The sequence below is a fragment of the Nycticebus coucang genome, chromosome 12 (assembly GCF_027406575.1).
Source record: "Nycticebus coucang isolate mNycCou1 chromosome 12, mNycCou1.pri, whole genome shotgun sequence".
Taxonomy (NCBI): Eukaryota; Metazoa; Chordata; class Mammalia; order Primates; family Lorisidae; genus Nycticebus; species Nycticebus coucang.
This window is the reverse complement of record NC_069791.1, coordinates 87,696,279-87,724,022: the sequence shown is the minus strand read 5'-3', so window position 1 is coordinate 87,724,022 and position 27,744 is coordinate 87,696,279. Positions and strand designations below refer to the sequence as shown.

The 27,744-nt window shown below is 44.3% G+C and overlaps 1 protein-coding gene across 2 annotated transcripts in view; it reads left to right on the top strand.

Annotated features, from left to right (window-relative positions):
* PRKCB (protein kinase C beta) overlaps positions 1-27,744 on the top strand; it is a 347,453-nt gene that overhangs the window by 121,393 nt on the left and 198,316 nt on the right. For both annotated transcript variants that reach the window (XM_053555824.1, XM_053555826.1), the window contains exon 3: positions 20,573-20,655. In XM_053555824.1, coding sequence (XP_053411799.1) covers positions 20,573-20,655 — 83 coding nt within the window. The remainder of the gene's footprint in view (positions 1-20,572; positions 20,656-27,744) is intronic.

Here is a 27,744-nt window from a genome sequence, read left to right as displayed (position 1 = left end):
TTATTGCTTGAGGCTGAGCAAAACTCTACTCTTGAAGCATCTGCTCAGATGGCTTCTGGTGGAACATCTGCTCAAAGTGGTTTCACATCAAATTTAGTCAAAGACACATTAAGTGAATCCAGTCCGTAATTGCTTCCAGCCACAAAGTCACAGAATAACATCTGTTTTCTTTTAAATTTATTTATTTATTTATTTAGAGGCAGGATCTTACTATGTTGCCCTGGGTAGAGTGCCCTAGTGTCACAGCTCACAGCAACCTCAAACTCTTGGATTAAAAGATTCTCTTGCCAGGCTATTTTGTTGTTGTTGTTGTTGTTGTTGTTGTTGTTTAGCTGGCCCAGGCTGGGTTCGAACCCACCAGCCTCAGTGCATGGGGATGGTGCCATAACCACTGTGCTACAGGCACCAAACTTTTTCTTTTTTTGAGACAGTCTTATTATGTTGCCCTTGGTAGAGTGCTGTGGCATCACAGCTCATAGCAACCTCAAACTCTTGGGCTTAAATGATTCACTTGCCTCAGCCTCCCAAGTAGCTGGGACTACAGGCGCCTACCACAATGCCAGGCTATTTTGTTGTTGTTGTTGTTGTTTAGCTGGCCCAGGCTGGGTTCAAACCCACCAACTTCAGTGCATGGGGACATAACCACTGTGCTATGGGTGCCAAACTTTTTCTTTCTTTTTTTTTTTTTGCAGTTTATGGCCGGGGCTGGGTTTGAACCTGCCACCTCTGGCATGTGGGGCCAGCGCCCTACTCCTTTGAGCCACAAGCACCACCCCTTTTTTTGTTTTGTTGAGACAATCTTACTATGTCACCCTCAGTAGAGTACTGTGGCATCATAGCTCACAGCAACCTCAAATTCTTGGGCTTAAATGATTCTCTTGCCTCAGCCTCCCAAGTAGCTGGGACTACAGGCGCCTGCCACAACGCCAGGCTATTTTGTTGTTATTGTTGCAGTTGTTATTGTTTAGCTGGCCTGGCCTGGGTTCAAACCGCCAGCCTTGGTGCATGTGGCTGGTGCTGTAACCACTGTGCTACGGGCACCGAGCCAGAATAACATCTCTTGCAGTAGGAGTAGCTTTGTTAGGGCAATGAGGACCAGAGCCAAAGGGACTTTGGCCTTGCTGTTTCCTCTTTCACCATCAGATATTTGCTTTTCATTTGTTCTGGGGCTAGACTGCTTGGATTTGAATCCAGCCTTCACACGTGAATCTTGGACAAGTCACTGTCTCTCCCCATAGCTCAATTTCCTCTTCTGTACATCAGAAGACCTACCACGTGGCTGTGGTGAGGATTAAAGGAGCTGATATATGGAAAATATTTAGAACAGTATCACACATAGTGGCTTCTGTATAAGTGATTATTATTATTATCCCCTCTAATTTGTTCCAGAGGAGCAGGGATTGTGTCTTGCCTGCCTTTAAATCTCTTGCTTTAAGTTGTAGGTCTCAAACTCAACCATCTGCAGGAGCTTAGAAAGGAACTTAAATGAGTGAATTGAACTAGGTAGAGAGTTCTGTGAAATAGAGACTGCAAGGCTGCCTGAAAGGGAAAGCATTACTCATTCATTCACCGTGTATTTGTTGAGCACCTGTGATGTGTCAATGAGGATACAGCAGGAAACAGACCAGATTAAATCCCCTGACTTCCTGGAGTTCACTTTTGAGTGGACTCAGCTCTAATTGCTCTCACTGCTTGAGAACATGGGCCCACTGTTGCAAAACTTCTGAATTTTTTGAAACAAAGGCCAGTAACCTGGGTTTTTAGAAACTGTGAACTCTACTACCTTAAGACTTGGCAAGGGTTTCAGATTTGTTTCAGGCATAGTATAGAGCCAGTTTGTGGCTGATGGCATGAGATGCTCTTTCGACTGCTCTTGGAGGAGGCCTGTCTCTGTCCTTTACACCGGCAGCTGGTCTGATTTCAAGGTCGTTGGTGTGGAGGGACACCTCCTCCCTATCCCATGTGGAGGTTCTTATGGCTCTTTCTGCCCACGGAGCAGATGCTGCTGCTACACTGCAGACTGCAGGCCACGAGTTCGAATGTTCCTTCTCTCATCCTTCCTTTTGGACAGCAGCCTGGGCTGGGTTCCCAGCCCCCACACAGCAGATGACAAGAGGACAGAAGTGACTTCCTTATAGTCACCTATGGGGGCAGTAGGGTGGTGATGGTGATGTGGAGGAAATGCAGTGGGTCTGAGAAACCTGAGAATTAATAATCTGTTGCGTGGATGTTTTAAAAGTAGAAAAATGACTTAAAATCCTATGTGGGAAGGGTTTTGAAAAATGGGATTGAAGAGAGAAGAAGGTTAGGACACTATCAGGAACAATTCCTAAGAACAGGAGGTTTTGGGATAGGGAGTGTTGAAATTCCTAGAAAATCGTGAGCAATAGTTGTGGAGGTACTTTTTGAAGGTGTGCACAGTCTCTGAAATGCTTGTTTAGATTTACATAGGGTTACCTGTAGGTGGAGTGTGTGCTGTCTGGTTTGCTCCAATCCCCAACACTCCCTATTGCACTTCACCCACTCCCTTGACACATTTATGCTACTGGCCCGGCCTTGGTAGATCTCTGAGTTGGTGTCCCCTGCTCCGAGGGAAGCTGTAAGTCAGAGTGCTTGAGACCATGGACTCTAGGTTCCTATCCACCTGCCCTATCTGGCTTTTACCAACTGTGTGACTTTGGACAAGTTCCTCCACCCCTGTGATTGTTAGGATCTCTTGGGAAAGAGCAACCGCTCAGGTGGCTACAAGGAAAATGTTTCATGAAGGGATCATTTAGGGACAGGTGGGCAAGGTTAAGATGACAAATAAGGAGACACCTAGTGATTTGCAACAGTGAGAAGCTCTGCCACCTCTAGAGAGAAAAAGCAAGTGGAAGAAATAGTATATAATCTGTTGAGAGCCAGAAGGAAAGGAGAAGGACCACCAGGAGAAACCAGGGTCTTGGAGGGATGCAGCTGCTTTCCACATGGCCTCATCAAGGCCAGCTCCTCCCCTCTGCCTGCCTGCTGGTCCTACCCATTGGCTGAGGCCAGCTGGAAACTTGAACAGGATAATTAATTCTGTAGGGGTCAGCCTCCTGAGACTCAGATCATGGCAGAGTCTGATAAAGAGTGAAGGAGAAATGAGAAACTCAGCACTCTGATCCTTAGGTGCCTTACCTTGAAAGTGGAGGATAGGAAGGCAGCTAATCCGAAAAGGTTATTGGGGGGACTAAAGAGCTCATTCAGAGAACCTCTAAGTAGATATAAGTTCTTGATACAAATGCTAAGACTTAGGGGGTTACAAAACCATTTCTAGGAGACAAGGGTCCAGAGAAGAGGGTTCTGAATATTATCTCTCCTTGCAGTTTCAGTGTCAAGAGACATTCTCCTCCCTCCCTGGCAATCAGGACTGTAAGGGATGGTTGTATCTTTCATGGGGAGTTCGGAGTGGAGGCTAGGAGCAAAGACTCTGGAGCCAGATGGCCTGGGTTCCAGTCTCAACTGTCATTCACTGTAAAGCTACTTAATTTCTCATGCCTCATTTTCCTTGTCTGTAAAATGGGCATATTAGTAGTGCCTGTTTTATAGAGTTGTGAGGATTAAGATGAGTTGATCTATGTAAGAGCTTAGAACAGTGTCTGCCACATAGTAGGCAATAGATTTAGCTATTGTTGCTGTTGCTGTCACCATCATCATCATCATCATCACTGCCACTACCACAGTGAATCAGCTCCAAGCAAAACTGACCCAGTGTCAATAGAAAGATCCCTAATGGTGGAAGTCCATCCCACCAGTCCTCTCTGGAGCTTCATTGATCATACCATTATCTTCTCACCCTCCCACAGCTAGGATATTTCAGGGAGTGATTGATAGGTGTGTGTGTGAGTACGTGGGGAAGGGTGGGCTTGTGCCTGACTCCGGGGACAGAGTGCTTTGTTATGCAGAATAGCTTGCCTGTCATCCCACTATGGGCCCCTTCCTTGAAAAGTTCCAGGCTATTTTTGAGCCCTCATGGCTCACATGTTCCCTTCTACATCGTGTCAATGCCAGTACAGAAAAATTGGAACCTTTGGCAGAGTATAAAGCAAAAGAGATTTCAAAGTGCATGGAGGATGAGTGTTGCTCAAATGACAGGATATTAAGACGTGACAAGAATGCTGAGTTGAGAGCTGCAGGAAGCTGTGTGTTTGTATTTAGAGCTCGCTGGATTTCTTGGGAAATCAGTGGAGTTGCCCAAGGTTAATGTCATCTCTAAGAAGGCATCAAAGGGTAGTAACTCCCGTCTGCTCCATATATATATATGTTTTGAAAGATCAGAAAAGGGTGCAGGGAATGGAGTGGGTCATTGCCCCAGGGCACTGCCAGGGCTCTGAGGCACCAGGGTTCTGCAGGCAGAAGCCTCCTGAGGACAGAGAGAGTGCATCCGTGCTGGCCACCCGGACACTGCCACCTGGGCGCGTTGAGTTTCTGTGTGCTGATGCAAGGACATTGGAGCCAGACTGAGTCGTGTTCAAAAATGTGGATCTGAGAATGAAGGTGCCAAAGTCTCACCTTCTGTATTTTCATTTGCTCTTCCTATTTACTTCTCTGAGTATGACTTCGGAGATAGGTAGACCTCATTTCAAATCCCTCCTCTTCTTCTGCTAGTTCTTTAATCTTGGGCGAGTGGCTGAATCGCTCCCAGTCATGGGTTCCTTATCTGGGAGGAATCATTAACACAAATGGGGCTGTTGGGAGATCATGGGGTTCCAGGGTCCCTGGGGTGCAAAACTGCTTGATGAACTGCTTTTTTGTGTTAAATTTCCTCAGTAGTCCTGAGGGGAGGCTGAACAGGGAGCACTTTCCTTTCACAAAGTGAGACTGAGGCACGGAGTGGCTTGTCCACAGCCACACAGGAGGCAAGTCCCAGAGCTGGGCTGAGGGTTGAACCTTTGGGCCGTCCTCAGTTTGGAGTGACGGTCAGGGTTTGCCCCATCTCTGGAGTCCCATGGGCAGGTTTTCTAGACCTCTGGCTCAGTTTTTTTCTCATACATAAATGGAGGATAATAATAGACTTACTTTCTGCAGTTGTCTTGAGGGTTATGTAAGATAATCCTATAAACACTGAGCTTGTGCTTGGGATAGTAAATACCTGGTAAGTATGAGCTGCTATTATTAGTGGTGTTATTATAAGTTGTCGCAGTGGCAGCAGTAGTTACTATTGGAGTACTAGGAGCAGTAATAGTAATAGTAATAGTAGGATCGTCATCAAGGTTCAGATTGGGTTTTGGCTCATGCGTGTTGGCTTCTGGGAGCATTTGGGGGTCTTCTGTTTGCTCCTTTTCCCCCTCCTCTGAGGCCAGATCTTGTGCTGGCCAGTCCCCATTTGATACCTCCTCTGTGACTACCATTCCCCTTCCTTCTCTGCCCTGCTGTGTGTCCCAGGAGGTAGACTCCTGGGGGCTCTGTCTCCTGGGCTCCCTTGCCGATTGACTTTGTTCTGAGTCTCAACCAATGAGAGATGGCAGAAGAGACTAGAGGGCAGGAGGGGAGGGAGCTTGGGGTAGTCCCACCCTCAGCTTTCTCCCTCTATCTCTGGCCTCCCTCTGCAGTGATACCCCCTGCCATTCAGACTGTCTTCCAGGGTTCCACCTCTCACTGAGCCCTTGTTACATCATTTCATTCCACCGTACCTTTAGCTCTCGGTGTGATAACAGTTTCCTACAGTTGCTAGTGTCTAATAGAACATCTAGAGTGAAAAACCTATTAAAAGAAAATGGATTGGATTGTTTTCCTTAAAACAAGTAAATGGTACAGCTACTTTGGAAAAAAACAGTGGCAGTTTCTTATAAAGTTAAACATAGAGTTGCCGTATGACACAGCAATTCCACTCCTAGGTATTTATCCAAGAGGAGTTAAATGATATGCCCACACAAGGATTTATAAATGAATGTTCATAGCAGCCTTATTCATAACAACCGGAAATTGAGGGGGAGAAAACCTAGAATATTGATCAATAAATGAATGGATTAGCAAACTTTAGAAAAATCATAAAAAATGGAATATTGTTCAGAAGTAAGAAGGAGCTAATTACTGATACTGAAAAGTAGATGGATGAGTCTCAGAAACATTGTTCTGGAAGAAAGGTAGACATGAAATTGTACATACCATATGGGTTCATTAATCTAGCAGGGGTCCTCAAACTTTTTAAACAGGGGGCCAGTTCACTGACCCTCAGACCCTTGGAGGGCCGGACTATAGTTTAAAAAAAAAAACAAAACTATACACATATCTTATTTTGAAGTAAAAAACCAAAATGGGAACAAATATAATCATACCGCCTCATGTGGCCCGCGGGCCGTAGTTTGAGGACCCCTGGATAGTAACAGAAAGCAAATCAGTGGTTGCCAAGGGTTAGGGTGGGAGGAGGGGATATATTATAAAGTGGAACAGGGGGCTTCTGGGGCGATGCCAGTGTTCCTTATCTTGATTATATTAGTAATTCCATGGGTATATAAAATGTTTGTGAAAATTCATTGAACCTTGAGCGGAGCCTGTGGCTCAAAGGAGTAGGGCACTGGCCCCATATGCTGGAGGTGGTGCGTTCAAACCCACCCTGGCCAAAAACTGCAAAAAAAAAAAAAAAATTCATTAAACCCTACATATAAGATAAGTGTATTTTCTTGAATTAAAGTATGCCTCATGAAGCTAAGGTCTATTAAAATTTATATTTGCTTTATTATATTAAATATTAGGTAAATACAGAATTCTAAAAAGAAGAAGAAAAAAATCCAAAGTCCTTATAACCAGAGACAACTACCACCATCAACATTTCTTGTATTTCCTTATGGTTTTTATTTTTCTGCACTTAGGTTTTCCCCCCCCTCTCAACTGTCTTATTTAAATAAAAAAGAAAGGAAGTGGAAAGTCTCCATCATGAGGACTGTTTTGCTATGAGTTTACTGTGCCTCGGGGCATCTAGTATGATGGTGAGAAGGTTTTGTCTTGTCTACCCCAAAATATATCAGGAGGAAATGAAGATGTTTGGTCTGGGGAAGGGGAGATTTGGGGGAGAAAGAGGGGCAGTATGGTATACAGTTGTTGGCTTACTATCTCAACCAATCAGGCAATTAAATATTCTTGTGCTCTTATTTTCTGCCAGCACTAGGGAGACAGGAGTGAACAAAACATACGGCTCTTGTGCTTTAATGGAATTAACAGTCTAGAAGGGAAAGGTGGTATCTTTAGCAACAGGAATAACAAAAGCTAATATTTACTACCCTGTTTCCCCGAAAATAAGACAGTATCTTATTTTAAGGTGTGCTCCCAAAGATGCTCTAGGTCTTATTTTCAGGGGACGTCTTATCGGTCCTATAAGTAGGTCTTATTTTTGGAGGATGTCTTATTTTCGGGAAAACAGGGTAGGTGCCATTATTGTTTTAAGGTTTTTTTTTTCTCTTAATGTTTTTTAATGTGATAGTCACATTTCATCCTGGCAACTCTCTGGGTAGGTACCCTTTTTTATTCCCATTTTATTATTGAAAATAATAAAGTGGCTTAGAGAGGTTAAGTCAAATGGGACTATATGGTAAGCAAGTTAAACCTAGACTATTTGGGTCAGGGAAGTCTCCCCAAGGAAATGATGTTTAATCTGAGATTTAAAGGATGATAGGAGTTAAACAAGAAGCAAGCTCAGAGACCGCAGATGGTGGCTATTTGTTTTAGTTTTGCTCAGGGTAGTGGGCCGGTTTTGAGTGATACTGAGGGGTTAGATTGGACAGAAGTGGTGTTTGAAGGGGAGGGGAAGGGGTGAAGTGTGATGCCCACTGTGAGTGATGCGGGCACAGCCTGGGAAACCAGGCGGAAGGACCAGAGCTTGGTTTGGGGCATGTTCAGTTCACCCACATGGTGGCGCTGAGGAGGCAGATGGCAGATGGGTGGGTGCCCCAGATGGAGTTCTGGACTGAGAGCTACCAGTGGGAGTTACCCCCCATGAATAAAGTGACTGAAGTCGCAGGTAGATTGACAAGATGGCCTGGGGCGGGATCAGCACCTAGGACAGAGCCTTAAGGAATTCTGATAGGAGCCAGCTGGCAGAAGAGGAAGACGAACCAGAGAAAGGAGGAAGAGGGCAGGATCGGGACGTCACAGGGAGGCCAACTTCTGTGCACTTGAAAGAACTCTCCAGTATTAGAATTGTCCTCAGGAGGCAGAGAACCCCTTGTCCTGGAGGTGTGCAATAATAATTGGCGACCATTGCTTGGGAATGTCATAGAAAAGATACTTCTACTAGTATGGGGTGTCTTTGAATATGTGTGGGTTCATTGGTCATTTCTAAGCACAGAAATGGATTCTAGTTATCTAAAGAAAAAAAAAAGCCAGCTGGAAGGAAGTGGGGTTGCACACACATGCAGTGCCAGGCCTCAGAAAGGACAGAGCCCAGAAAAGTTTGGGGGGTCTAGGTGGCAGGACCTAATGGACAACCTTCACCTGGTGACACTATGGGGATGAATCAGTGCTAGCTGTTTTTGTCCTTGTGTTTCTCTACCCAAGAACAAAATTCCAGGGAGAAAGAATGTGATTTGCTGATGTTATGTTGTTGGGTCATGTGCCAGGGGAAAGCAGGGCACCTTGATCGGCAACCCCACCAGGAGTGCATACAAAGGACGAAGGATGATTTCCCAAAGGGAAAAACAATATTCCAGCTACCAGAAGAAGAGGGAGCAGGTTCTAAGCAGGCAAAACCAATAGATATTGTTTGTAATCTCTGTGGCCCTGTTATTCAGTGACTTTTCCACATTCACTTAGCAGCCCACCCCTCCTTGCGGAATTATTGCTAGTGTTTCACCTGCTACGGGATTAAGCTTTCTCCATGTGCTTTTTAAGAGTGACTTTGGGTCTTGGGATTGACATCAGTTTCGCTCCTTGGCCTTCAAACCTCCCAGCTCAGGACACACAATTTGGTGGATGGGATCCATTGTCATGTCAGGAAAGGGAGTGGTGTGTGGTTCTGTGACCTCCCCTCCACCAGCAAGGGGAGGAGGCTGTAGACATTTAGGGAAGGATGGAACACTGTATTCCAATTTACCTCAATTTGCCAACATGGACTGATGGAATTAAGTCTTTTTAATACAAAGCTCCTAAAGTACAAAAAAAAAAAAGAAAGAATGGCTTGTAGGAATTCATGAAGCACAGGAGAAAATAGGGGATTCCATTGTCTCTATTTTCCTTCAACTTCTCAACCAAAGAACTTCTTTGGTCATCAGAGACAAAAATCCAATTGAGTTGGTTTAGGAAAAGGGGCATTGATTGGCTTATAGAGAAAAGTTGGGGAGTTCTTCAGCCCTGGTTGGAGCTAGGTCCTCCTCTGTGGTCCCTGAATCTTCTTGGCTCTGCTTTTCTTAGTTGACTTCATTCTCAGTAAAGTTTTATCCTTTCTGATAATAAAGATGGCAGATTCAGACTTGTTCCCTTCCAGTTCAGTGATTCTGCTGGCAAATAAATTCTCTCTTTTTTTTTTTTTTTTTGTAGAGACAGAGTCTCACTGTACCACCCTCGGGTAGAGTGCCGTGGCGTCACACGGCTCACAGCAACCTCTAACTCTTGGGCTCACGCGATTCTCTTGCCTCAGTCTCCCAAGCAGCTGGGACTACAGGCGCCCGCCACAACGCCCGGCTATTTTTTTTTTGTTGCAGTTTGGCCGGGGCTGGGTTTGAACCCGCCACCCTCAGCATATGGGGCCAGCGCCCTACTCACTGAGCCACAGGTGCCGCCCTAAATTCTCTTTTCTAATAATAACCCCAGTGAAACTCCCAAAGCTGATTCTCTATGGGTGGCTTGAATCACATGCCCATCCTCGAATCTGCACTGTGGCCTTGGTCCTGTGTCCACCCTTGGATCCAGAGAGCAGCTGTAGCTGGCTCACACGGTCTGTGAGTCAGAGAGGAGTGATTTCCCAAAGGGGAAGCACAAAGGGTGGATGCTGTCAGGCAGAAACAAGAGATGTCCACTGCACTTGGTTTGGGGGCCACGCCTCCTGCTGGCCTGAGCACTCTGGAGTTAGAAAGGGCTGGTGAGTGAAGAGCTGTGGATGTGTCCTCCTAGACCATGGCAGCATGTCCTGCTGCCCGCATCTTTGGGGACCTGATAAAAAGAGGGAGGCCATGAGGTCATGAACAGTCTCCATGTGTTATCCAAACAAGCAGATGTCCCTACCAGCTGTCCTGCTCAGCTTGGGGTTTTGGCTCCCCAGGGCTGTTCCAGCAGAAGGCGGTGGCAGGGGGCGGCTTTCGTCTCATGAGTTTATTTACTTCTGAGGCCTGTTCTTTACCTCTTGTTGGCTTCATTGCTTCATCCTGCTTAGTTAAATAAATCTGGAACATTATCAATGAAAACCTTCCCTTCCTGCAGTTGCTGACCACTGCAAGGTTATTGCTTTTGCTTTTGTTTCCCTCCTCGGTGCTTGGCTGTGGCTAAGCATATGTGGTGTGCTCTCTTCCTCCTCTCTCAAGAAGAAATAACAAGTGGAACTTTAAGAATTGTTACCTTGTCAGACCAGGTAAATAAAAGATAGCCCACCCATATAATGGAATAAGATGCAGCTGTGGAAGCAGAATAGGGTCGTTCTCTACCTATTGAGATGGGAAAACCCCCCAATGGATAATATTAGTTTGGCGAAAAGCAGGTGGTGAAGGCGTGTACAGATTAGCAGTGTTAACTCTCCAAGTACGTTTGATTCCCCAGGAGCTGCTTTTCTTTTCTTTTTTTTTATTGTTGGGGATTCATTGAGGGTACAATAAGCCAGGTTACACTGATTGCAATTGTTAGGTAAAGTCCCTCTTGCCATCATGTCTTGCCCCCATAAAGTGTGACACACACCAAGGCCCCACCCCCATCCCTCCGTCCCTCTTTCTGCTCCCCCCCATAACCTTAATTGTCATTAATTGTCCTCATATCAAAATTGAGTACATAGGATTCATGCTTCTCCATTCTTGTGATGCTTTACTAAGAATAATGTCTTCCACTTCCATCCAGGAAGGATATAAAGTCTCCATTTTTTTTTTTTTTTTTTTTTTTGTAGAGACAGAGTCTCACTGTACTGCCCTTGGTAGAGTGCCGTGGCGTCACACGGCTCACAGCAACCTCTAACTCTTGGGCTTACGCAATTCTCTTGCCTCAGCCTCCCGAGTAGCTGGGACTACAGGCACTCGCCATAACGCCCAGCTATTTTTTTGTTGCGGTTTGGCCGGGGCTGGGTTTGAACCCGCCACCCTCGGCATATGGGGCCGGGGCCCTACTCACTGAGCCACAGGTGCTGCCCCAGGAGCTGCTTTTCAAAAGTGCCTATCTCCTTTTCCTCCCTGAAGACCCATTAAATCGGAATCCTATGGCGGGACCTGAATGCTTTTTGTTTTAAGAGCTCCCCAGGTGACTCCAGTCTGCAGCAGGGCTGAGAACCAGCAGTGTAGAATTATATCACATGGGCAAAACAGAGATTAAAAAGAAGGCAGTAGAGAATATCTCAGTTCATATACACATGTAGACTCACACACGTGCTCACACATGCAGAGAATACCTCTAGAAGGGTATACAAGAAATCAGAAAGAACAGTTCTCTCTGGTAATGGAGCACAGGAATGATTCTCAACTGCATCCTCTTTTGCGGTGTTTGAATTTTTAACCCATAAGCCTGGTGCACTCTTTTAAAAGAAATTCTCACGATATACTCCAAGTTAGCCAAATGGGGGCTATGAGATGACCGTCCAAACTCACACCGTTTGTCTGTGTTGGGGCCAGCTGCCTACAGATTCACACAAACCATCATACCGCCCATGGACTCCACCGCCTTCCTCTTGACTCAGCTGTGATGAGCCGTCTTTTGAGTGTGGGAGTGACCAAAAGAGTCTGTTCGTTGATTCATTCATTGTTCATTCATTCTTCCATATTTTTATTAAGAATTAGATACGAGCCAGACAGAGGGTAGGCATGTGATTATGATCTCATCCTCGCAAACCATGTGGGAAAGAGGTGGTCTTACACCCATCCTATGGTTGAAGATATTTCAGTCCAGAGATGTAAGTAACCCAGGTGGAAGGGGCTGCCAGCTAAGACAGAGGTTGTGAACTAGCAGCACTCAGATGTGTTTGGGTGGCCTGCACAGAACTTTAAAAAGAATTCTCCTTGGCAGCTCAATGAGTCCAGGGCCACTGTTGGCTGTAGCCAAGTGTCCCTTGGAAGGGCAAGTGCTCTTGAGTTCAACTTTGTCCCACCGTGTCTCTACCCTACTTGCTTTACTTTGTCATAAGGCCTTGTCTCTGCAGGCAGTCGCGTCTGTAACCCCTGCACTAAGGTAGGTAGGGTAAACCAACTGTCATCTGTCCCACAGGGATACTGGGCTGATTCACGCTGCAGAATGTGTCTGGCTTTCAGGCTGCTGGGCAGAAAACTAAATTCTCTACCTTAAGGTTTGTTTGAGGATTGCATGTCTTGGGCTGTTGGTGTGGATAGGTTTGTGGAACAAATTTACACAACAGCGATTATGCAAAATGCATAATAGAAATGGACAGTCAGGATGCCTGGCCAGAGTGTGAGGCCATGGTCAGAGTGAAAGGAGGGGAAAGTAAAGTTAAGTGGTTGTTATACTGTGGACAGGGGCCAGGCTAGGGGCTTGGAGCTCTAATCTTAGGCTACTGCTGTCCAATACGATTTTCTATGATGGTGGAAATGTCATGGAAATTAATTTAGATTTACATAGCCTCATGTGGCTAGCAGCCACCACATTAGACAGGGCATATTTTGGCAATAGGCAGTCAGTCAGTGAATATCAAAGCTGGATCTTCAAGAGGAGGAATTTTCCAGGAGCGTGTAGGCTGTGTGGGGTGGAAGGAAGTAGGTAGGAATAATATTGGCAATACTTAATATTAGACACTCATAATGTCCCCACACTATGCTAATATAAACTCATTTGATCATTATAACAACTCAATGGAGAAGGTACTATTTTTGTCCTTGTTTTATAGATTAGGAAATGAGACACAGCAAGGTCAATGGATTTGTTCAAGGTCACATAGTTAATAAATTATGGCACCTGGTATAGCTTACAGGCTACAGAGCTTGTGCCATGAATCCCTCTACCCTGGAAGGAAGTAAATAACCTTCATTGCTTCGTGCCGTCCCCTGCTGCTGTGGGTTCATGCATGCCATCTCATTTAGACTTTGTAGCAATCATGTGACATTGGTGGCCTCATCTCCTTTATGGTTATGAGAACTTGGACTCATAGAGATGAGCTCTCGAGTTGGAACGACCAGTCTCTGGGGACGCCAGTTAAGGCTTTGTTGTAAAATTCCATGTCCGTGGGAAATCGTCCGGGGGAAATGTACAGGAAGATGTGGCATAAAAGATGTTGCGAAGGAAGAATCAGTGGGATTTAGCAATGGTGGGAGTGAGGAAAGCGGGGGAGAATTTCTTCTGGAGCAGGGAGATGAATGACAAACACGAATGCAACTGCAGCTCTGAACTTGAGTGTGGGGTCTAGAGGAAGGCATTGCTTCTGGTTTCAAATACAAGGGTTGCCACCATGTAACTGAATGACTTGGGCTGATCACTTCTCTCTGAGCATCATTGTCCCTTGGAGCAATAGAATGAGGAGCAGAGCACTGTCCTCATAGCACTGTGAGGGGCTCAGGTTAGAGCACAGATACAAAAGCCCTTTGCAAACTCAAGTAGTGTGGTCACGCCATTCTCCTTAATGTTAGGGAGGCCATGTGCTGGGTGGAGATGGCAACTGGGCTTTTTGGTCTTTGATTATGGAGATGGTTCAGGAAAGCAGGTGGGGAGACCCCATTTCATCTTGGGCAGTAGGCAGAGTTTAAGGCAGTTAAGCAGAGGGGTCATCTTTGACCTAGGAGGAAAGAATGATCTTCCCCTCCCCAGCCACTTCAGAGCAACATCTCTACGCGGGTGGCTCCAACTCAAATTGTCACTTCCACCAAGTACTCTGCATGTGTTGTCTTCTGTGAGCTTCACAAAAACCTTGTAAGTGTAGGTAGGATTATCAAATGAGGCTCAGAAAGTTATAGTAACTGGGTTGACATCCTTCAGCATCTAGGGGGTAAAATGAGTGTTCAAACCAAGGCCAGCTGATTCTAGAGAGGGGGCCTGCAGTCGGTGGGCTCCTGGCTTGTAGACAGGCTGTTTGGGGCACCCTGAGGGAGATGCCCAGGAAAGTTCTGTAGGCTCTTCTCCCACCATAGATAATCTGTAACTAGTGCTAGAATTTCTGTGCCAGATGGGTATGGATTTTAAGGGCAAAGATGCCTCCCTAGAACATCAGTTTTCCACCCCAGTGAGAACTGGGTAAAAGGAGAGAATCAACTCCAAAGAGAAAAGCATTTTTTTGATGACTTAATTTAGCCTCTTTGGCAGGCCAAGAATACATTTTAGTGGTTAGAGTTGGGAGTTTGAGAGTGAGGTGCCGTGGGAAGCAGAGCTGAGATCTCAGTGCTTTTCTAGGGCAGAGACTTGAGAGAGGCCCCCTGGAAGTGTCCCCTGGGATTTTGACGATAGTCACCTCCTGGGATTAACCAGGTGTTTCTGATCTTTGGCTGGCCCGTTGTCATCTATTGCTGCTGAAACAAACTTAGTGGCCTAAAATGACACACATTTGTCTTAGAGGTCTAGAGATCAAAACTCTGAAAATGGGTCTTCTGGGGCTAAATCAGGGTGTCAGCAGGGCGCATTCCTTTTAGAGACCCTAGAGGACAATCTGTTTCTTGCCTTATCTAGCTTCTAGAGGCCACCCACGGTCCTTGGCCGGTCTTCCTTTCCAGCAATGGTGTGACTCCAGCCTCTGTTTCGATCCTCACATCTCATTCTCTGCCTCTCTCACTTCCCTCTCATAGGACCCTAGTGATTATGCTGGGCCTGTCTAGATAAACCGGCATAATCCTCCTTCTCAAGATCCTTAACTTAATCACATCTGCAAAGTCCATGTTGCCTTGTAAGGTGACATATTCATAGGCTCCAGGGATTAGGACATGGACATCTTTTGTGGTGGTGGTGGGGAGGCATTATTCTGCCTACACAGCTGGAAGGTGACCTTCATAGCCTTGCATGTAATGAGGGAGGGGTGGAAGTGGGTAGAGCTTGGAATTTCTCATTCCCTGCTGGAGCTGAGTAGCAATTTGCTCTTTTAAACAGGCCATGCATGCATTCCCTATCTGGCCTTTTGACAGTTTCATTACTCAGTTGGCTTCTAGGCATCCGAGTTTGAGCCCCTACTGTGTAGTCCTAATAAAGCATGGTTATTCACTAGGTTCAGAGGGATGCAGGCTGCAGGCTTTTGCCCTTTGCTGAGCAAGGAGTTCTTGGCACTTACTGGGTACCTGCTTGAAAAGTAGGACCTACTACATTTTTCAGCAGCTCAGTAATTTTTGCTTTCTGTCTTTAAGAAAAGCTGGTTTTACCCTGAATTTTCCAAATAGAAATGAGGGGGTGTTTATTTGTAACACATAATGATTTAGTTTGTTTCTTTAAATAGCCAGCCCTACTATTTTCTTTAAAGTGTTTTAGTTAATGGGAAATCTGATTTGCACAACTTTTCAGAAACACACTGTGTAAGGGAATTACCTTCACCGGAAGATCATCAGTTCTCCCAAGGCTGCTCCCAGCATGTCTGTGGAGCATGCTGGGACACAGGCAGGTTATTCCACATATTGATTTTGTCCTCAGTGGGGATGGATTATTTATTTCTGTGCCTAATTGGAAGGCTACCTACAGTGACCTTGTCAATGGTTGACTGACAAGTGTCCCTGATGGTGGAATATGGAAGGACCAGCCAGGAGCTTCATCAACCATGAAGTTGGTTGTTTTCTTCTCTTTCTATTCATTTTTTTTTGTTGTTCATTCATTTACCAAACATTTATTTCCTGAGTATCGGTTATGTACCAGGAATTGTGGTAGACAGTAGGAAACAAGCCCTCCGCCACACCATCCCCAAAAGAGATAAGGACGAAGAAGATCATAACTGATATTTTGGATATTTTGGAGAAACATTCTAAAATAAAGCAACTACTTGAAAATGGGTGGAAAACTTTTCCCAAATAGTTTTGGGTCAAAGAAGGAGTTAAAACCATAGTTATCATCCGCTTAGAAGCTTAGAACAATAATGGCACTAAATATAAAACGTAAGATGAAGCCAAAACTGTACTTAAAAGACAGGATTTTTAGCCTTAAAAAAAAAATCTTTAAATTTTTAACAAAGAGGAACGGGACGTAAATTAATTGAATAGTCAATTCAGGAAGCTTTAGAAAGCATGGTAGATAACAGTGGCAGACATTTGTTGAGGACTCTTGACATGGTAGGCACAGTTCTGACCATGGCTTAGCTGGTTTAATTCTGACACCACCATCATGATATGAGAACTGTTATCACTGCCACTTTTTCAGAGAGAAACTAAATCAGGGCAGGAAGGTAATGGACCTAAGTGGTTTGCAAATGATGGACGCAGGATACAACCCTGGCCACCAGAGTCCAGAGTTCATATTCCTAAGTAGTAAGCAATGGACGTAGCCATACACATCCAGATATGTAGGACCAAAAAGCGTTAAAGTAGCAGTTAATCAAGTAGAATAAAACTCAGTGTAGTTGATAAATGTATCCATGATCTGCTTCTTTTACATGATAGAATGATAAAATATACAATAAAGAAGACAAACCTTTGGGGAAAAATAGCAAGGAACTGTCACACAGCACGTTATTAGGAAAGAACAAGAAAAGGTGATGGCAAAACTTGAGCACGCTGAAAAGAACCCTTCTTATAGTTTTAAGGAATATATAAATCCCCAAAGTTAGTTTGAGAAGAGGGGGAGAACTTTCCCATATGATGAAATGTAGGAAGTGAGGGAGAGAAGCTGGTGAGCGCGCAGGAATGAGGCTGTGCCTTCATCCCTTTTATTTGATGTGGTTCTGAAAATTCTACATGTGAAAATACAATAAGGGGGGAAAGACAGGCATATGTACCAGAAAGGAGAAAATAGAAATATTATTATTGGGGATAGTATGTTTTTCGATCTGGAGAGCACTAAAGGAAGCAACTAAATAGCAATCCTATTTTTAAACAATGATCGGTTGGGAAAAAAGTGGGAAAAAATGTCAAATTTACAATAGCATATAAAAAGAATCCCTCAGAAAATAAAATGAAAAATTGGTAGGATTTATATGAAGAAATAAGATTGCAACAAGGGGACAGCCAGTGCCTGGTGGAAAGACACACTGCTGTAAAAATGTCAATTATCTTGAATTTAACTTCTGAATTTAAAACAATTTCAGTCAAAATCTCAGACTTTTTTTTTTTTATTGTTGGGGATTCATTGAGGGTACAATAAGCCAGGTTACACTGATTGCAATTGTTAGGTAAAGTCCCTCTTGCAATCATAAAATCTCAGACATTTTTTGGAGAGTGGGAATTGACTGAATATAATTTCAACAAAGATTCTATTGGTATGTCTAAAGTCTTGTAAACTGATTCTAAAGTTTGCTTGGAAGAATAAACTTGCAGTGATAGCCAAGAAAATGTTGGAAATAAGAATAATGAGGGAGTACTTGCCCTGCCAAGATATAACATGTTATAAAGCTACTATAATTAAAACCCATATTGCTATGCTACAAGACAGATCAGTGGAACAGAATAGAAGGCCCAAAGACAGACCCCAGTGCCTGTAATTATTGAACATATAATAAAGTTGACATTTGAAATCAGTGGGAAAGGGTCGAATTATTCAATAAGGGATGCTGGGACAATTGGTTACCTATTTGGAAAACAGGAATTAGATTCTCATTTCTCATCAGATTCCAAGAAATTACAGATGGATTAAAGAGTGTAAAGCTGAAATGATTTCTTATGAAAGTATAAAAACCCATAGAATAATATTTATATAACCTTGGGGCATGAAGCAGGCATTTGAGGTGAACTTGGATTAATTTTTTTGATCCAGTTTTTCCTTTTAGTGGTTTGAAAGTTATACGTGCTGTTTCTAGTCTTATTTTTTTTATTTTTATTTTTTTGTAGAGACAGAGTCTCACTTTATGGCCCTCGGTAGAGTGCCATGGCATCACACAGCTCACAGCAACCTCCAACTCCTGGGCTTAAGCGATTCTCTTGCCTCAGCCTCCCGAGTAGCTGGGACTACAGGCGCCCACCACAATGCCCAGCTATTTTTTGGTTGCAGTTCAGCCAGGGCTGGGTTTGAACCCACCACCCTCGGTATATGGGGCCGGCGCCTTACGGACTGAGCCACAGGCGCCGCCCCCTCTAGTCTTATTTTTAATCTTAATTGTTAACAACACACATATTTAAACCTTATAATGTTTTGTATGTAGTTTTTCAACATCTATAATCTCTTGAGGAATGTAAGACTCAGCACATTTCATTTTATAGCCCTCCTCTTTATCCTGGTTTCTTATGACCTGTCTTTCACCATCTGTGTTTTCAAATTTTATTTTTATTTTATTATTGTTATATTATAGAAACAGTGTCTTACTCTGTCAACCAGGCTAAAATGCAGAGGCACAATCACAGCTCACTGCAGCCTTGAAATCCTAGGCTCAAGGGAACCATCTTCCTATTTCAGCCCCAAGTAGGTGGTACTACAGGAGTGTGCCACCATGCGTGGCCAATTTTTTCTTATTTATTTTAAATAAATAAATAAAGGGGGTCTTGCAATGTTGTCCTGGTTCGTCTCGAACTCTTGGCCTCAAGTGATCCTGCCCCACCCCCATCCTCCCAAAGTGCTGGGATTATAGGAATGAGCCACCCTGACCAACCTATGATTTTATGGGTCAAACAAATATCAAACACATTTAAAAGTAGGCATTAGCTGGGTGCACCTGTAGTCTCAGCTACTTGAGAGGCTGAGGCAGGAGGATCACTTGAGCCCAAGAGTTTGAGGTTGCAGTGAGCTGTGATGACACACCTGCACCCTAGCCTGGGTGACAGAGAGAGATTGTGTCTCAGTAAACAAACAAATAAAATTAAACAGATTAGTGTAATAAATCCTCATGTGTCTATTACCCAGTTTCTAGAATGACCCATTACAGTCAATTTTCATCTATAACCCTCCGCTTTTACTCCCCTCCTTGGTATATTGAATTATTTTGAATTGAATTATTTTATCCATAAATATTTTAAGATGTATCCTCCAGATGAAGATTCTACATGTATAACAAGAAATAATCACAATATCCTTGTATCATTGTTGCATAAAAAAATTTTAATTCCCTAATCTCAATAACAGTAATTTCCTAATAGTATCAAAAAGAGAATATATCCATTTCCCTGATTGCCTCATAATTTTTAAACTGTTGATTTATCCAAATTAGGATCCAGATAAGGTCCACATATTGCATTTAGTTGATAGGTTTCTTAAATCTCTTTGAAAATATGTTACCCTCTTATTTTCTCTCTCCTTTTTTCCCCCTCTTGTAGTTTATTTGTTGAAGAAACGATGTTGGTTGCTTTGTAGTTTTCTGTATTCTGGGTATTTTGGGGGGAGGGGGAGGCGCGATGAGTGTTTTTGCTGATTGTTTCCCTGTGATATCATTTAATATGTTCCTCATTACTTGTATTTTCTGTAAATTTGTAGTTTATCAAGAGACTTGAAAAGATTGGATTATTTGGCAAGAGTACTGCATAGGATGGGGTGTGAGCTTTCACTGGGGCAGGTGGTGATGTTTGCAGATCTTGAGGATTGTAGCCTAAACCCATCATATCACTAAGAGTAACCTTGAGGTTGCCTATTCTATTTTCATTTACTGCACATGCACTTTAGAAAGGTTCTGAGCCAGACCCTAAAGCATGGCACCCATTCTCTAGAAACCCACCATCTAGAGGTTGTAAATGAAGACTTGAACAACTGAACTGTAGAAGAAAATTTGAAACAAATCAGTCAATTTTATTTTGTATATTTATTCTTCTCCAAATGATGGAACCATACCATAGATGCATTTCAGATATATGTGTGTACACACACACACACACACACACATTTGGTTGTGTACTACTGAAGTAACAATGTAAACATTGCAACCTATTTCCTTCCTTCTTCCACTTGATTGACATTGATTCTGGTGAGATGGAGGCACGAATCTTCCATCTTTGCTCACTGTTTCTCCATGCCCTTCCCAGTCCGAACATCTCTCAAAGTGTGATTCTAGAGTTTAAAGATATGTATTTCTTATGCATTATGGACTTAAACACAAGCCAGCTACTTCATCTGGCACTTGATCTGAGAAACAACATTCTGTTCCCAAATCAATAGAAGACCAGGCACTTTCAGGGATCTTCAGGAGAGAGTAATTTTGAGCATATGGGATCTTTTGAACCCTAGCTAACTTTAGAAGTTTAACTCCTGTGTGAGATGCAAAATCAGTGTACCCAAGAGCTTGACTTCAACAAAGGACAAGATACAAAGGCTGAAGTTATTGTTTGTTTTGGTATAAAGCCTTTACTTGTTGGTGAAGCCCAGGTTTAATGGTCTCTTTCTCCCTTTCTCTCTCTTCCTCTTCTCCACTTTCCTTCTTCCCTTTCTCCCACCCTTATTTTCTCTTTTGCAGTTTGCTGCTTTGTTGTGCACAAGCGGTGCCATGAGTTTGTCACATTCTCCTGCCCTGGCGCTGACAAGGGCCCAGCCTCTGATGTAAGTAATGGGCACTGGCCACTTTTCTGTTGACAGTCAATACATCCTCTTGGATAAATCTGAGTGAGCCTGCTTAGAAAAATAGGTGGGGATGTCTGCATTCTAATGCATGGGGTGGACCCTATAGGCTTTGAGACAGTTTTCCTTCTGGTGGAAAAAAAAAAGTTAATATTTAAGAGGGGATGTGGCTGGATAGGAAACCAGCTAGTCCCCCTAGTATGGTTTTGCAAAACGTCTTTGCCTTAACAGTTGGGGCATGGGGAGCCATAGGCAGGAATTTACCTGTTAGTGCTACTGCGAAAAGGTAGTTTAGGTGGTATTTTTCCACATACCATATAGCTCTCTTTGTTAGGGAGTTTTAAATATCAGGGTCCAAGAATTAGGAGGAAATAACTTTATCTTGCTACTCTGGATTGAAAGGTAGGACTGTTGCTGGCAGGACAAGACATACTTATGGGTAAAATGGTCAAAGGGTTTTTGTTTTAAACATTATGAAATTATTTGGATATGATCTGGAAAAACATACCTAATCGCATTTTTGTATTTATGGTAGGGATATAGCATTTCCTACCTAAGTAAAGATATTTAGGTTAAACAAAAGAAAAATCAATTTAAGGGAACTATTAAGAGAATGCCAGTATGATAGAAGTTTTGGTACAGGTTTGTCTCAAGTTTGGGGAACATTGTTGGCTGTCTACCCAATAGCTATTCACAGCCCTTAACTTCTTCTTTTCTTCTGGCAGAGGCTCCATCTCATGCTAGCAGCTGAAAATGCTTGACATTTGTTTTCTCAGGCTCTTTTGTAGTTCTTGAATGAGCATGTGATCCCATCCTGCTAACGGGGGAAGAACGAAGAAGGCTTCTAGGAAAGATTTTTCTTTCTGATAAGAGACATCACTTTCTTTGTCCTCTTGGGCATGTTTTATGGGTGGATATAATGCTTGGAGTTGTGGCAGCCCTTTGGGGTCAATGAGGGAGACACTGCTGACACCCTGAGAATGAGAGAATAGAAGAGCTGAAGGAACCTGTGTCATTGATGACATTAATGAGCTGGAGCCAAGTCTGAGCTCTTTTATCCCCAGACTGGATAGGTGAGATAAGAAGTTCCTTTTAGTAAAGTCTCATTATTTGGGGCATTCTTTCACATGCTGCCAAAAGTGTCCTAACTGATGGGACTTTGCCCTATGCGTAGTCTTCCATTGCTCAGTAATGAACTGTATTTGGAATACCCCATAGGCAGGCATCACCTCTCCTTTTCTTCCTTTGTTCTTGTCTTGGTTTACCCTCCTGGAATTTTCCCCATTGATTCTGTCTCCATTATTGGTCCTGTTACCCATTCAGACCTGACTGCTGACCTCAACTTGCCTGAAGTAAGTAGTGACTGTCTCTGTCACTGAATTTTTGTGACTCCTGATGGCCTTATACAAGTGGTCATCTGCCATTTTGCTACAAATTGGGGGTCGGGTGGGGGGTGTTGACATATCTGTTGCCATAGCAACACAAACAGCCTTGATTGGAAAATGTGATACCGGAGGTTAAGAACTCCAAGAAACATGGAGCAACCAAATTCCATGCAGGTCTGTTGCAAAGGCAAAGTCTGAGATTGTTTGTCATGCTCTCTCAGATCCCACCCCTTGGCCCTTGTAGCACAATTTCTTCTCCCATCCCCAGGAAAACAGGCAGGGAAGTTTGGGGGGCTGCCTGACTCCAGTAGGCTTCTCTGCATGTTCATGCACACAGAAACTAGATACTCAAGTATCTAGCAGCTAAGTGGATGGTGTTTTCCACACTGTCAATAGCTGTTGAGTGTTTCTGTTGCATGAGACAGAAACTCAGCTCAAACTGGCTTGTATGAAAAGGGAATTTTTTGGTCCCTAAAATTGAAAAGCCCTAAGGCTAGACCTGGCTTCAGGCACAGTGAATCAAAGTGCTTAAATAAGGTCCTCAGGAACCTCTTTCTCCATTTCTTGGCTTAGCTTCCTTTATGTTGTTTCGTTTTCAGGAAAGCTTTTCTCTGATGGGTGCACAGTAGCTGCAGCACCTCATGTCAGTGTTGTAACCCCAGTGACAAGAGCCACAGTCACATTGGGCCATGCAGCCAGGAGGATGTGTTATGCTGATTAGCCAGGCTGGCTTATTTGCTGCTATACTTTGAATGTTCTATCTCTCCTCCCCTCCAAAATCATATTTTGAAATCCCAACCCCCAAGGCAGTGGTATTAGAAGGTAGGATCCTTGGGGGGTGATCAGGTCATGGGAGAGAAGCCTTCATGAATGGGGAAATTAGTTCTTTTATGAAGACGATCCCAGAGACCATGTGAAGTTATAGCAAGAATACAGCTGTCTGTGAGGAAGTGGGCTCTCTCCAGACTGAGTCTGCCAGTGCCTTGCTCTTGGCCTTCCCAGCTTCCAGAACTGTGAGAAATACATTTGTTACTTAACAGCCACCCAGGTTTTGGTATTTTGCTGTTGCAGGCCGAATGGACTAAGACAGAAAATTTTGGTACCACGAATGATTCCAGAAGAAAAGAATTTTAAGGATGAGCTTTCTGAATCGGTTCTGGGAATTCTGGAATTGACTCTTTAATCTGACTAGATTTGAAAATGCAAATGACCCCATTTCTAATAGTGAAGAGAACATTGGTATTCCAGGGTATGAACTGTTCATAGACATACACAAAAAATCTGCTTTGGATACGCCTAATCAACCACTTACTCATGTAAAAAGCAAGGGGCTAAGTGACCCTGTATATGATACTGAAACATTTTTGGAGAACTACAGAGTTTAATGACATTGGTTGCTTGCTCCTAATGTCTCTGGATGAAGTGGTGGAGGAAAAGGATGAGCTCAGGAGTTTGAATTCCCACCTCAAGCACTGCATAAATGATCAAAGAACTAGGTGTGCTCTGAAGGGAGATCCTTTGGCCTGTAGCTTCAGGGCTGAAATTTCTGAAAATTAAATGCAGTCTCACCCTGCAATTGGCTGAATCATAATGCAAGTTGAACTCCCAGCCTCACAGGGTGTCTACGGTTGAAGCAAGGACGTTGGTTGGGAAAGAATAGGATCCTGTAAGTTGGGAAGACTCTGATGAAGTCTCTGAAGCTAAGGATATTGATCTCCTAAATTCTGATAAGTCTCCTTCGTTAGTGGAAGTGGCCTCCCCATACTTGGTGCTACAAACCTTTCCACCTTATCTGAGGGGATTAACCCTGTGATGCCCGAGGAGGCAGTAACAGACTCCCCTGAGGCAGTTGCCAGGCAAGACGATGGTAACTCAGGACCCACCTCCACTACCCCTTTTGGCTTCTACACCTATCACTAGGCTCAAGTCCCAGAAGGCCCCGAAAGGTGAGGTACAAAATGTGACCCATGAAAAGGTACACTGCATGCTGAAAGAACAAGCAGAAATCTAGAGAACATGGGTAAAAATGGATATTAAGGGAGTGGAATAATGGTGGAAGGAACATAAAGTTGAGTCAGGCTGAATTTACTGATGTAAGTTTCACTTACCAGCAGTGCTAGATGTAATGTTGCAGCTTGGGGAGTTAGAAAGGACTCTAGCAATTTGACTGGTTGGCTGAAACATCAATCAAAAGATAGCCCACCATGAGCGAACTGGAAATGCCTGACCTCCGCTGGTTTAATGTAGGGGGAAGGGATTCAAAGGCCTAGGGGGCTTAGAATGTGGATTAGAACACATTTATCATTTAGGACCTATTCACCCATGCTGAGATGGTCCCGAAGACCCTTATTTCTTTCACCAATACTTTTCTTTCACCTTTTTTTCCCCACTGGTACTTTTCTTTCATGGATACTTTGAGAAATAAATTTGCCAGGGGAGCCCAGCATCCTTGAAGAGCCCTGTGATTGCTCTTCTCTGCAGGTCATACCTTGCAGTGGGAACTGCAGCCACCTAATTGATGAGAACGCAAGTGCAATGGGAATAATTGGATCCTAGGGCAGAATGGTCCAATTGGTGGCACTCAGCCTTCAGCGGCAAGTGGGCATGGTGATGATAACAGACTGCCAGCACAGTTAAAGCGGCAGTCAGAATAGCCTGACTTGCTCAGACCTGTGTTGTTGGCTAATCGTGTGTTCCCAGAAGGGAAATAGATGGGAAGCCTACTGAATTCTTACTTGATCTGAGTAAGAAGAAAAGTTCTGGGTCAAGTGAGCAAAAGTCTAATTTGAATCATAAAAACAGAGTTCTCAGTGCCTCAATCAATTTCCAGACTTGAGCCAGTTTATAGACCCAGACTCCCTTGAGTGAAAGAGAGGTCAAATTTCCTCAAGAATACGACTATACTACTGAAAATTTATACTATTACTCTCGCTCCAAGCCTTCCCCAGAGGGACCTACTGCCTCTTACAAGGGTAACTGTGCACTGTAAAAAAGAAAATGACCGAATCTTTTGGGGATGACTGGGAATTGGCTCTGAACTGACGCTGATTCCAGGACACCCAGAACTTCACCATGTCCCTCCAGCAGAATAAGGACTTACGGAGGTCAGGTGATCAAGGGAGTTTTAGCTCAGGTCTCTCTCCCAGTGGGTTGTTATTTCCCCGTTCTAGAATGGATAATTAGAATAGACATACTTAGCAGCTGGAAGAATCCCTACACTGGTTCCCTGACCTCTGGAGCGAGGGCTGTTATGATGGGACAATCTCACTGGAAATCATTAGAATTGCCTAAACCTAGAAAACTAGTAAACTAAAAGCAGTACCACATTCCTGGAGTGATCGCAGAGGTTAGTGCCACCATCAATGACTCGAAAGATGCAGGGGGGTGATTTCTACAACATCCCTAGTTCAACTCTCCTCTTTGGCTTCTGCAGAAGACAAAGGGATCTTAGAGAATGACAGTGGACTTAACCATGTGGGGACTCCAATTGCAGCTGCTGTGCCAGATGTGGTTTCATTGCTTGAGCAAGTTAATATATCCCCTGTAGCTGCTAATGTATCAAATACCCCTTTCTCCATTTGTCCTTAAGACCCACCAGAAGCAATTTGCTTTCAACTGGCACGGCCAACAATACACCTCCTTTCCAGCTCAGATTTCCAGCCCTGTGTCATAATTTAGTTCAAAGGGATCTTCATCCCCTTTTTTCTTCCACAAGATATCATACTAGTCCCTTATGTTGATGACATTATGCTGATTAGTCCTAGTGAACAAGGAGCAGCAGCTACTCTAGACTTAATGGTAGGACCTTTGTGTTTCAGAGCATGGGAAGTAAGTCTGACTAAAATTCAGAGGCCTTTTAGCTCACTGAAACTTCTAGGAGTCATTGGTGTGCACATAGAGATAGCCCTTCTAAGGTGAAGGACAAATTGTTGCATCTGACCTACAACCAAGAAAGAGACACATGGCGTAATGGGCCTATGTGTATTTTAGAGGTAACACATTCCACATTTGGGTAGATTATTCAGCCAGTTTACCAAGTGAGCCAGAAAGCGGTTGGCTGTGAGTGGGGCCCAGGACAGGGGAAGGCTCTGCAACAGGTCCAGGCTGCTGTGCAAGCTGCCCTGCTGCTCAGGCCATGGATCCAGCAGATCCAATGGTGCCTGTGTCAGCGACAGGTGGGGTTGCTGCTTGGAACCTTTGTCAGGCTCCTAAAGGTGAATCAAAGCAGAGGCCTTTAGGGTTTTGGAGCAAGTTCCTGCTGTCATCCACAGAAAACTGCTCTCCTTTTGAGAGAAAGCTCTTGGCCTGCTACCGGGCCTTAGTAGAAATTGAGCACTTAGTAGAAATAGGGCACCAGGTAGCCATGTGACCAGAGCTGCCCATCATGAACTGGGAGTTATCCGAACCACCAAGCTGTAATATAAAGCTGGGCGTGCACAGCTGCACTGCACATGACACGGGAGGGTGTGAGTGTGATGAGGCTTAGGGATACAAGTAAGTTACCTGAAGAAGTGGCACAAGTGCTGTGGTCCCCAGGCCCGGTCCCCTCCCTTCTTTCTCCCAGCTGCCCCTATGGCCACATGGGGAGTACCCTGGGATCAGTTGAGAGAGGAAGAGAAAACTCAGGCAAGGTTTACAGATGGCTCTGCATGATGTGCAGGTGCCACTCAGAACTGGACAGCTGCAGCCCTAGAGCTTCTCTCTGGGACATCCCCGAAGGACAGTGGTCAGGGAAGTCTTCCCAGTGGACAGAACTTTGGGCGAACGCACCTGCTTGTGCACTTATCTTGGAAGAAGACGTGGCTAGACATGTGCCTCTCTATCAATTCATGGCTGTAGTCAGTGGTTTGGCTAGATGGGCAGGGATTTGGAAGGAACGTGATTGGAAAATTGGGATGAGATATGTGGATAGACCACTCTGAATGGGCAAAAATCATGAAGATATTTGTGTCACATCGGAATGACCATCAAAGGGTGACCTCAGCAGAGAAGGACTTTAATAATCAGATGGACAGAACAACCCATTCTGTGGATACCTGTCAACCACCTTTCCCAGCCACCGTGTCATCACCCAGTGGGCTCATGGGCAAAGTGGCCGTGGTGGCGGGGATGGAGGCGATGCATGGGCTCGGCAACATGGACTGTCACTCAGCATGGTTGACCTGGCTATGGCCACTGCTGAGTGCCCAATCTGCCAGCAGCAGAGACCAACACTGAGTTCCTGATATGGCACCATTTCCTGGGATGATCAGCCAGCTACCTGGTGGCAGGTTGATTACATTGGACAGCTTCCATCTTGGAAGAGGCAGCATTTTGTCTTTACTGAAATAGAACCTTAACTCTGGATACAGATTTGCCTTTCCCGCACACAAGTCCATCCATGGACTTACAGCATGCCTTATTCATGGTCATGGAATTCCACATAGCATTGCTTCTGATCAAAGAACCCACTTCACAGCAACAGGAGTGGGCACTGAACTCATGCTCTTGTCATTCACTGGTCTTCCCAAGTTCCTCATCATTGTGAAGCAGCCAGCTTGACAGAACAGTGGAATGGCCTTTTGAAGACTCGGTTGCAGGCTGGCAAGGTAGCAGTACCTTGCAGGGATGGGGCAAGGTTCTCCAGCAGGCCATATATCCTGTGAATCAGTGTCCAGTATGTGGTGCTGTTTCTCTGGTAGCCAGG